This window comes from Boleophthalmus pectinirostris, unplaced genomic scaffold (genome assembly GCF_026225935.1).
Source record: "Boleophthalmus pectinirostris isolate CB_2022bp ecotype Guang Dong unplaced genomic scaffold, ASM2622593v1 HiC_scaffold_1, whole genome shotgun sequence".
NCBI lineage: Eukaryota > Metazoa > Chordata > Actinopteri > Gobiiformes > Gobiidae > Boleophthalmus > Boleophthalmus pectinirostris.
The window spans coordinates 21,239,538-21,251,033 of record NW_026570970.1 but is presented as its reverse complement, the minus strand read 5'-3'; the positions used below and the strand labels follow the sequence as shown (position 1 = coordinate 21,251,033).

Sequence of the window (11,496 nt, the reverse complement as noted above, 5' to 3'; positions counted from 1 at the left end):
ACTTACTACAACCTTTATTTATTTTACAAAAAAGGGCCTTGAGAATTATCACCAACAGTCATTGTAGAGAGCCATCCAACCCAATATTTACTCAACTTAAAGTGTTGAAAATGCAGGATATTGTTGACTTAAGTATCCTCAAAGTCATGGATAAAGCAAAGTGCAATGTATTACCTGTAAATATTCAAATACTGTTTGAGATGAGAACAAACCACTACAATTTAAAAGGAACCTACATGTTTAAAAAACCCAGATTCAGAACCAAGGTTATGGAGCGAAGTGTCAGTGTGAAAGGAGTTCACTTATGGAATAGTCTTGACAAAGAAACAAAAGAATCAAGTACAATGATGAAATTTAAAAAACATATAAAATCGAATGCAGTGTGTATGTATGAAAAAGAAAACTAAGTTGTGTATAATAATGAAGATTTACTGTTTGCAATTGATCAGTAATTGTGCCTGAACTGATATGGAATGTTTAGTAACCATCTGTGTTGATGTTTTGTCTTGAAAAAGGAAAGGGGGGCAGATAACATATGATTTTTTTTTCTTTCTGCCCCTTTTCATTCATTTCTTGTGTGTTTGATGTTGTGACACTGTCGATGTCTTTTTATGCTTTATGAAATAAATAAATAAATAAATATTGAAGGTCACTACTAGATGTTCACACATTTGGATGATATGGGATAACCTACAATACAGCCACGACGACTGAATCCACAAACATTGCACACCAGTTCAGCTTCTACCATAAGAACTATAAAAATAAAACCTCTTACCAATGTTGTCCATGTTCATATTGATGGTTTCTCCTGTCATGGGGTAAAGACTGAGTATGTCCTCGGTGTGATCATTCAGCTCAAAAGGATGTCCATAGAATGTTGCAGTCTGAATAAAATCCTGGGCTCCAATACTTGACACATGCCATGTAGCAACTTCACCATTACAGAAACCTAGGTCTGGCCCACTCTCAAATGTGTACCCATTGATAGCTGAAATAAAAATATACAATATAACTGTTTGGCCTGTGATGCTAATACAGTATATTAAATTATTAGAAACTCACTGTGCATGACATTAGACTTGTAGAACTCAGAATCGACTTTATTGACCCTGGACTGGTCACAGTATGCCTTTATGTTGTCATCCAGGTACCAGCTTTTGTTTTCGTCAAACACGGCAAAGACGGCATGCTGCTCCTTGTCTGCCTTGAGCTAAGAAGTCAAAAATGCTACTTTAAAAATTCAATCAATGTTTTTTTTTTTTTTTTTTTTTGGATAATGCAAATCTTTCTATTTCCCTGAACTGGGATTCTGAAAAAAAAAAAAAAAAAGAGTACACTGACTTATGCCCTCTCTGTGTTTGCAAGCATTAAACCTTATGTAAATAGCAAAACATATTGTACTGTAGGAAACAGGATAAGATAAGTCCTTTCCCTGATTTCCTACAGTTCTATTCAAATCCTACAATTCTATTCAGTTATTCAACAATTTGCAAAATTAATATGCAAATTACCATAAAAAAGAGATGTGTGAAAGTGGCAATCCCAAAAGAAGAGTCCAACTTATTCTAACACGTTTAAATTAATTATGACTGCAACCTAAAAGGCATATAGTAGTATTACCTGTACATTCCTGACATTAAGCGACTGACTTTTACAGATGAGAATTGGCCCTATGAGCCCCGATGCGATGTCCCGGGGAGTGTCCACTGCACTGTGATACACCCGAGTGAGACAGCGTGAGTCTGTGTCCAATGGCTCGTCCTGCTCAATCACATGCCACAGGTATGTATGTGTCTCCCCAGGCTGCACTCCATGAGACTGGTTACCTATAGCAACACCATGTTAACAAACTGGAGTGATAGGATTATTATGAAGAGAAACACAGCATTTTTATGATACAAAGCCATAATCATTGCCACATATTTGTATTTGTATTTTTACTTGTATTTTTATTTTTATTTTTATTTATTTTGAACTCCATTAGCTGTGGAAGTACAGCTATTCTTCCTGGAATCACTGTCATTTATGGGGCATTTACATATATAAATTAGCATAATAATAACAAAATATAAAAATATGTAACAATAATAAACAATGTATTGAAAACAATAGCTTTGAAGATTTTATTTATTTAAGGTTTTTTTTAGTTATTTATCTTGATTGTTTCTCATTCTTATCCTTCTGTCCATGAGCATTGTGTTTTAACTCTGTAATTTCCTCATTGTATATAAATAAAGGTTTATCTTATCTTATATACAAATATTTACATGACCAAACAACAGTGACATCTGTAATTAGCACTTCTCTAAAATGTAGTACAGAGTATAGATTTAATTATGAAATTATGTAATGTCTTTCATTAAATTAATACTACATTGTACATACATTTGATAAAAGTGAATTACCTCCTGCTGGATAGTTGACTCCTTCCTGTGACTTTTCTATGGTTAGTCCATGTGGGTATATGCTGTAAGGCCTTGACGCCATATTCTTAAAGACAATCTGAAATGAAAATTAATATGACAGAAGATATTTTCAAGTTAGGAGATACTGTCAACTAGTGACAATGAATGCATATTAAAAACATACCTTGACAACATCCCTGATTTGAGCTCTTATAACTGGCCCCAAAATTCCAAGTTCATTTCTTCGTTGCTTAGTTTCTGACTTTTCAGTGAATGACTCATTTTTATACAGCGTGAATACTGCCTTCTTGTACTTTTGGCCAATACGTACTTCAGAATTTGTCAGATACTTCAACTGGAAATTTCTTGGGGAAACAACATTAGTCAGCACATTTCAGCTCACATAGAAATCAACAGCAGTTATCTGTACAAAAATTAAGATTGCAAAACCTACTCATCAGCATAGTCTGGCATGTTGGGTGCGTAGTCCCAAATGACTTCTTCAGCAGCGATGTAATATGTCCACACTGAGCTCTGAAGTTTTTGAGCATAAGTGATCGTTCTCTTAGGTGCATCAAACTCTGCACATTTCTTCACCTCAACAAAAGCATGCATGCCAGCTGCAGAAGGGGAGATTGAGAGATGAAACACGCAAACAAAATAAATTAATTCCATTGAGATATATAAATCCAAGTTACAGACCAATACTAGCAGATTTTGCACCTTACCTTCCATGTGCTTTATGATATGTGAGGACAGGAGCCAGCGCCCGGGGTGAACTGCAACCATGCTAGCAGTGGCAGAGGTCCCACTGATGAGGCCCACAGAGGAGACTTTGTGACCGTCCTGCAGCAGCACCTGTCCATTCATGTGCACTGAGAACACCTCAGGATCAGAGCTCATGCCTAGGAAATGCAAGCTAACAGTGGCATGGGCACAAATATTCACATCTGAAAAGAAATGAGTAAAGGATTAGAAGAATCAATACATCGCCAAACTTATAGCATAACTAATTCTACTCTCCAGATCCTGTTGCATCTATAGATGTCACTGGCTATGTGTTTGCCAATCATAAAGATTTTTACAGGAAATATATGCAGTAATGCGTACATAATTCACAAATAATAATAATGTATATAATACTGTATATTAACTGTAACTTACCAGGCAATGTCCCATCTGTGTATCCATTTATTGTGTACTTGATATGGTCATCATCAGCATTTTGTTTGGGCTTATATTTGCTCTCTTTTTCATTAAAAACCCCAAAAAGAAATATCAATTCATGGTGGATCCTAGTCTGCTGTCCTGATGCATCCAAAGTACCTATGAATAATAATAACAGATTTAATATTAACACACAGATACTTTGTCTTTTTGTCTATTTCCTCTAATGTCCAGCTCAAATGATATGGTCTTACCAGATACTGGTCTTACCAGATTTGCAGACAAGCAGTGCCCCAATGAGGCCTGAGTTGAGGTCCTCTACTACATTCCTGTGGGAAACGTAGGAGTAGGTGAGGCAAGACGGATCATTCCTCTGAGGGGACACCTCTGGAGTCACCTCCCAGTAGTAGACATGTTCTTCATTAGCCCTGATGATATCATCCCCTTTCTCTTTTTGGGAAGTGTTGTCAAAGTAGTAAGCTCCTGCAAAACACAGTTTTTGTGACAACTTAGTGTAATTACATTCTTCCAAGTACAATTTTAACTGAGATCATTGCTAATCTTCAATGATCAGTTTGTGTCTTTTTAATGGAGAGCTCTACAGACTTTTGTTTGCTCTGTCAGTAACAGGATGTGATTTGAAGCAGAGTTCAGAATTAGAAAGAACAATTTTGACTTTTTTCCTGGCAATTATTACAAGTCTATCTTGTTTATGGCCAGGAAATGAATACAGGACAAAATACTACTACTAATAATAAAGAAAATCACAATCAGATGCCCTTCCTGGCTGGTTTAAAATTTACTGTGGTCTTAAAACATAATGTTCCTTCATGTTTCCTGTAAACTTGTTTTTATACTGCTCTTTTAATTAGATTTCCTAAGTTTCAATTTCCTACAGCATTAGTGTCTTGTTGTACGTGATGATGCAGTCATTTCCTGAAGCCAACTGTTGGACTTCAGAACCAACTACTTTGATAATCTGAGTGTTCGGGTTAATATTTCAGAAAAAGACAAACAATTGTATTTGTTTAGTTGCTTAACACTGAACGAAACAGCATGAGAACTCATTGTAACTTATTGAGTGTGTGTCTGTTGACCACAGCTGTCTCTGAATCTCCATCTGGACCCACCTTCAGACTGCTTCCCATAAGCAATTCCATGTGGGTGGATGCTATATTCTCCATTTGCCATGTTCCTGAAAGTGACGACAAGTGTTTCGCCTTCCTGAGCCCTCAGAGTTGGCCCCATTAAACCTGGACACAGACACAAACTTATTTTAAGACGTCAAGACTGGCAAAAGTGATGTCAGTTCATTCTGATTCAGTTTTGTGGTTTGAGATGTTTTTGTTTTTGTTCTTTGAAGAAAAGATGGTTTAGTATGTACTGTACAGAAAGAAATGTTCGTGCTGTTTACACAGCAAATTTCTTTGGAACAACAATGCAAATACAGGAAAAATACAGATAAACTGGACATTAGTTGCCAACTAGTTTAGTTTTTCCTCTAAAGTGGCATGGCATTTGATTAAATAAAAAAAAAAAAACAGACAGCAATTTATCCATTTATCATTGAAGAAGCTCAAAAAGCACCCTGGCAGAGGCTTTCTTTGTCAAGTGGCTATGTATGTACTATTATATAAATACTTTTTAAATAAAAAATATGAAAAACATGTCTATATTTGGCCTGCATGTCACAGCAGTGAGAATATGTTTATTTTAATAAAAACAGCAACAGACAGCTTGTTGGTGCATTTACCTAACCAAGAGGGATGTGCCTTAGCCCGTGTGAAGCCTTCCTCATACTCTCGAAACACCACTTTTTTATATGTCTGACCAAGCCTGAGCAAAAGAGTCGAAAAATATAAAACGTGAATAACAAGATAGATACAGCAAGATATTTTTCCTATGTTCAAATCAAGGTACTGAGACACATTTAGAAGATGATGATAGAAATAGAAATAATCATACCCCTTTGTTCCAGAATAATTCCAATCTATTTCCACGGCAGCAATATAATATCGTCTCTCCTTGGGTTGGCGCTGCTCTGCTTTTACACACAGCACAGTAGTTAAGACCAGTACCTGGAGACACAGGTCTCCACGTAGCCTCATATTGAACAGTCCTTCAATCAAAATCCAGTGGGTTCTTTAGGTTCCAAGATGTTGTCTGTCCTAGTGAAGTTTGCAGTGTGCTCTTTATATGTCAGTGGCACAAAGCACACATGCGCATTGTAAACATTATGTCCCTGGCCAATGAACCATGTCACTGTCTGTTTTCTCTGGTCCCTCTTTAATTGGAAACGTGTGTGTTTCAATCTGAGTCACATTTGAGTGTGAGTGTGTGTGTGTGTGTGTGTGTGTGTGTCACATTTTGAATACAAAAAAGGCAGGATAGTAAAGCAAAATAAATAAATAAAAACTAATTACTTAATCCATTAATTCATAAATAATAAAAAAAAGTAAAAATACAAATCACTGTTGTACCTCTAACTGCAGCAGAAAAAAGAGATGTCAACTGTAGTATTTTTTTTTTTGCATTGAGCAAAAGAACAATTCCCAAAACAAAATGATAGACTGTATATGTGTGTGTGTGTGCGTGTGTGTGTATATATATAAATATATATATAAATATATATATAAATAATATAATATATAGTATCAGTGTGTGTCAATAGGTCAAAGGGCACAATCAGTGGTTTGAGGAGGTGGAAAAGTTACCACTTAAATTTAATTTAAACACAATTTACAAAGTGAAATCTTCACAGGGGGTTAGGTTAATGTAATCATGCTGATCAAGTTATCTCTTCAGAAAAGTCAAGCTCCCTAGTTATCCCTTGTCATAAATTATTTCCCCAGATTATACTCAAATCTTCAGTTATGAACATTCAAGATTAATTCAATCTCAGTAAAGCCTTTTTAGTAAGGTAATTCATTAGGTTAAACCATTTATACAGTCTATTGACTAAACAAATTGATTAGGGTAACTAGGGTAAACAGTTAGTTAGACAGGATTCAATCTATTCTCCATAAACAAAGTTAGTTAGACAGGATTCAATCTAGTCTCCATAATTAAGTAGCATTTGACCATTTACCTTTAGCGAGGCATTTTATAACTCTCGAATCGACATTTTTCTTCTAAACAATCTATATTTTTCAGCGTCCCCCCCTCCCCTTTACCTGAAAGCGTTTTGTGCGCATGCGCAGAGCAACGCGGAAGAGCCGTAGTTCGCTGTGGATGTGATCAGATCTCTCTAAAATCAACGATTTATGTGATATTCTGTCTTTAATTATGTACTGGGCACGGATAGAATAAAAGGTATGGTTTCCGATTGTTTCGTTGTGATAATTTATTCATATTTTAACGTATGCCTATGAGTATTTTTGATCAGATTAGTTCATAATTGGTTTTACAGGAACAGATGGCAGAGATGCATTATGTGCTAACATTTAGGTTTACATTATGTGTTAACATTATGGTCCCGCTGCTCTGGCACATCGTACTCGTCGTTGTCTTTGTTCTGAATTGTGTTAAAGACTGTCCTCATAGAAATGATAATGTGCTTTAATGCAGATCATACAGAGAGGAACAATGGTGACGTGTGACTGTTATTGTTGTCTGTATCTTCCCTGGAGAAGAAGATATTACTAATTAAAGAGTTTCTGCTTCTTTCTATATATATGGCTCTGTATTCACGCTATTACCATCATGAAGACACCACCTTACATAGTCTAATTGCGTTATGTGTTGTTATTTCAGTGTGAGCAATGGCATGTTGCAGGAGGCTATGCTCTCGCTCCTCAGTCTACACTTTGGCTCTGGGGCTTTGCTTTGTGACTTTGGGGACCAGTCGCATCCTGCTGCTCAAGTTCTCTGCCAATGCTGGTGAGAAACATATGCTTAACAAAGTCACTAAGTATCTATACCAATATCCTAATCTAATCTAATATTTTATGTCAGATAACAAGTATGACTTCCACCCTGCCTCCGTTAATCTCCTCGCTGAAGCACTCAAGCTGATCTTCTGTCTAGTCATGTCTGTACGGGTCATAGTCCGAGGTACAGTACAGTTCTGAGCACACATGTATAATGGGTAATTCTGTGTATTAACATAGGTTTGTTTTTTTTCCTTTCAGAGGGACGGTCATGCAGTGAACTGGGATTTTCTTCAACTACCTCGCTCCTTCTTTCATTTAAATGGGCCATTCCTGCCTTTCTATATTTTCTTGACAACATTATCATTTTTTATGTGATGACATATCTGCAGCCTGTGGGTATTTAAATAATGTTCTTATTTACCTTACTCTTAATAACATAGTATAACATATTATTTCTTTTTAGGCTATGGCAGTTTTGTTCTCCAACTTTGTAATCCTGACGACAGCTGTACTATTTAGAATTGTTTTGAAGTAAGCAACACTTTTTATTCCTTGTTAAAAAATAAACATTATCTTAACATTACTAAAGTACTACATAATAAATTACCTCACACAACGTTTTTATTTTCAGGAGACGATTGTCCTGGGTCCAGTGGGCATCTCTCGTTATTTTGTTTCTTGCCATTGTTTCCTTGACAACAGGTTCTGGGGGTAACCAGCATCCCATCTCTGTTCCTGGTACGATTCACGCAAACCCCCTCTCCTCTCCCTCCAACTCCTGTCTCCTCTACACTCAGCTCTTGGAGCAAATGAGGAACAGCAGGTAATCTAGACTATAATTATGTAATTTTTATTTTATTACATGTGAGCAATTTGTACTAGTATAAAGTACAGCAGCTTTTGATCTTTCATGTTGCACAACTGGCAGAAGACATTCAGCACTTCTACATACAGGAAATAATAATAGTCTCTGAATGTAAAAATCATGATTTGTGGGTCAGCATCAATGTAAAGGTATTCAGATGCAGTGTAAAGTGATATTTGTAATAATGGCTCCTACCTGAACAGACTTTGAGCGATGCTATTGTGCTCATTAATGATAATTTTTACTTTTTTCTAAGTGCCAGTGAGTCGTGGGCGTCAGTGCTGCCTGCTCAGGAGTGGAGGAACAAAATGGTAGAGAAGCTGCGGACTTTTGGAGTGGGTCATATCTTGCTCATTCTTCAGTGCTTCATCTCTGCTATGGCCAACATCTACAACGAAAAGATCCTGAAGGAAGGGGACCAGCTCACAGAGAGCATCTTTATTCAAAACAGTAAACTGTAGGAAAATAACCCACTACTAATTTATAATTTGAAGTTGTCTTTCTCTCATGGGGCTATATCTGTTTTGTAGTTATATTTTTGGGCTTATTTTCAATGGTTTAACACTTGGACTTGGGAGTGAGGCACGAGGGATAACTATTCACTGTGGCCTCCTTCATGGACACAACATTTTCTCCTTGGGCCTGGTGCTGGTCACTGGTCAGTAATAATAGAACTACATTTTAAATTCAAAATGCATTTACATTATGTTTATACATCTTTAACAAATGCTCATGGTTGTTTGTTTTTTGCATTCTTTTTAGCTGCCCTTGGTTTATCTGTGGCCTTTATTCTGAAATTTCGGGACAACATGTTCCATGTGCTGACAGGCCAGATCACCACTGTCCTGGTCACAGCCCTCTCCCTGTTTCTCTTTGATTTCCGACCTTCATTGGACTTCTTCCTTCAGGCTCCCATGGTCCTTCTAGCTATATTTATCTACAATGCCAGTCGGCCCAAAGACCTCGAATACACTCTTCAAAAGGAAAGGCTCCGAGTCATTAATGGAGAGGTGTTTGAGAGGTCTAGAGGGGTAAGGAAAAAACAAGATACAATAACATGTACTTTAAAACACACATTCTGAATTCTTGGTGTGAAAATAAAACAGATCACAGTGCAATTTCAATGGAGAACTTTGTATTATAATCAAGGTGGTTTTGGCAATTGACTACTCAGCTACATAAGTAATATCAGCATTTGCTTAGAAATCATTAGCAAATGTATTTGTCATTTTAGATCTTATACACACTTAACATGTTTGCTGTAGGATATTGGCTAATTAACCGAAATGTTGACCTCCTGTTTTTTTGTTTGTTTGTTTGTTTGTTTTTTTCTTCTGAGGCTAAAATACAACTACAGGTTAAAAAACAACCAGTACATTACAATTAGGCTTAGGTGAAGTAACAGAAACAGTAGATGTTGAAAGGTAAATTAAAGTACTAATTTAATTAATAGGAAAGTAAATGGTAAATTAACTACAGTGGTCTAAACTATATATAAAAATGTATAACCAAACTAATCTAAACTAACACACCAAAATAACATAATTAACAAATAATAAACCAAGTTTTGGATCTCAGAAAAAAAATCTCACATAGGTCTATAAAAACAAGGGACAAAAGGGACACATGACACAAACACCAAACTACGAGTGTCCCAAAATAAACACGAGTTACATTAACCTACAGACCAAATCGAGACAACTGAAAATCAGGGGCCAGTGAAGAGTAGCCAACCAGGAAATAGGAAAACAGTCCTCCAATCCAGAGTTCACACAGCCAGGAATACATGAGAAAAGGGGACAGGATTCAACCACATATCAAAATTTAACACATTAATGACAAAAAGGGAAGAGCTGGGGCCATAACAAGTATATATCCCTTCTTTTCAGAGAAGCAATCTAATTGCAATTTTAATATTGAAAATTTTAAGCCATTCTTAAATACCAAAATCATCAGCATTTAGTTTTTATGTGAGTTAATAATAGATAATGTCTACTTCACTTATGCCATTCTGCCATTCTGAATTTGTAAACATTCCTATGACAGAGTATATTAAAGTGTCTATAAGGCACACTTATGAACACTGAAAAAAAGAAATTCTGGCTTACTGTATTTAAATGGGAGCAAGTGAAACGTTTTGTCTTCAAAGTGTAAAATGTAAAGTTCCCAAAATGAATAAGCAGAATTTACAGTTTGAGTGGTTTGTACCATGGCCAAATTATGGTGACTTGAAAATGACCGCTGTATTGGAGATGACAGTGGTTCAATAATTAAGGTAGGGAAATTCTACTGGGAAATGCCAGCCAGTCCCATCTGGTCTCATTCAAAAAAAGGCAAGGCACAAACTTCTGAAAAACAATATGCAAGTTCTGATATATGGTAGCAGAAATGACATTTTTGCCTGCATACTATATAGTCTCCTACCACATACCATTTCCTTTATGTACTAAATTTGATTATCACTTTCCTCTAAACTAATTAGTTTTATTTGCAAGAGATCGACTATTGGTTTACTACTGTGAAACTTAATTAGAGGATTAGATCAAGTCAGTCTGATGTTGAAAAGAGATTTGACGTCGTGTTTTTACTTTTTCCCTTACATTCACAGGATGGAGAGGAGTTGGAGCTGTTAACCAAACCCAACACAGACAGTGAAACAGAAGATGACTCCTTGTAGCACAATGTATTTCTTAAAGCTTTGGAAAGAAGAACTACAGGGATTAATTATACTTATGGATTATGGGTGAATACCAGTGACTTTTTTTGCACTTTTTGTTTTCTAAGGATTTTTACAATTGTGCCTGTCAAGAAATGCTGTTTTTGCTATACCACTAAATAAAGGAATGTATAGAGCAGCTTAGCAACCATTTAAATTCAAAAGCACAATGTGAGAAAAGTATTTAAGTATTATTATAATAATGAGTCTCTCATACTGTTTTGTGCAATGTATTAATTATGGTAATGTTACATAATAATAGTTCATATTGTGTATGCAACTATAAACAAAATAAAAATAAACCGCTGCTAGTTTTTTGGATACCTGTAAATAGAGGTTTTTGTCATATTTTTTTTTTTAATTATTATTTTACTATCCACTAGGGGGAGATGTATCCTAAATTATGTGCAGTTCTCAAGGCCGTCAGCTCCATTATTCCCTTTTGTAGTTCTACCGTGTGCAAATAAC

General features: G+C 36.0%; 2 protein-coding genes across 2 annotated transcripts; one reads left to right on the top strand and one right to left on the bottom strand.

Moving 5' to 3' along the window:
* Nucleotides 1–722: 722 nt before the first annotated feature.
* On the bottom strand, nt 723–5,796 carry LOC129408062 (coagulation factor V-like). The gene is made up of 12 exons (XM_055150737.1): nt 5,541–5,796; nt 5,329–5,411; nt 4,706–4,828; nt 3,846–4,058; nt 3,573–3,734; nt 3,137–3,358; nt 2,863–3,028; nt 2,593–2,773; nt 2,409–2,505; nt 1,624–1,829; nt 1,066–1,213; nt 723–991 (listed from the first exon to the last, which is right to left on the bottom strand). The coding sequence occupies exons 1-12, from the start codon at nt 5,681–5,683 to the stop codon at nt 738–740; spliced, it is 1,998 nt and encodes a 665-aa protein (XP_055006712.1). The 5' UTR covers nt 5,684–5,796; the 3' UTR covers nt 723–737.
* A 979-nt stretch (nt 5,797–6,775) lies between these two features.
* On the top strand, nt 6,776–11,359 carry slc35a5 (solute carrier family 35 member A5). Its single transcript, XM_020936283.2, has 10 exons — nt 6,776–6,887; nt 7,329–7,454; nt 7,530–7,628; nt 7,706–7,839; nt 7,911–7,978; nt 8,079–8,270; nt 8,569–8,769; nt 8,843–8,970; nt 9,075–9,343; nt 10,921–11,359. The coding sequence occupies exons 2-10, from the start codon at nt 7,337–7,339 to the stop codon at nt 10,987–10,989; spliced, it is 1,278 nt and encodes a 425-aa protein (XP_020791942.1). The 5' UTR covers nt 6,776–6,887; nt 7,329–7,336; the 3' UTR covers nt 10,990–11,359.
* The last annotated feature ends 137 nt before the right edge of the window (nt 11,360–11,496 follow it).

Coding starts and splice junctions, on each gene's coding strand:
- LOC129408062 (XM_055150737.1), bottom strand. CDS start 5,683: ATGAGGCTACGTGGAGACCTGTGTCTCCAGGTACTGGTCTTAACTACT. Junction 4,059..4,705: donor TTATGGGAAGCAGTCTGAAG/GTGGGTCCAGAT, acceptor TGTGTTTTGCAG/GAGCTTACTACTTTGACAAC. Junction 2,506..2,592: donor AAATCAGGGATGTTGTCAAG/GTATGTTTTTAA, acceptor TTTTCATTTCAG/ATTGTCTTTAAGAATATGGC.
- slc35a5 (XM_020936283.2), top strand. CDS start 7,337: ATGGCATGTTGCAGGAGGCTATGCTCTCGCTCCTCAGTCTACACTTTG. Junction 7,455..7,529: donor CAAGTTCTCTGCCAATGCTG/GTGAGAAACATA, acceptor ATTTTATGTCAG/ATAACAAGTATGACTTCCAC. Junction 7,840..7,910: donor TGATGACATATCTGCAGCCT/GTGGGTATTTAA, acceptor ATTTCTTTTTAG/GCTATGGCAGTTTTGTTCTC.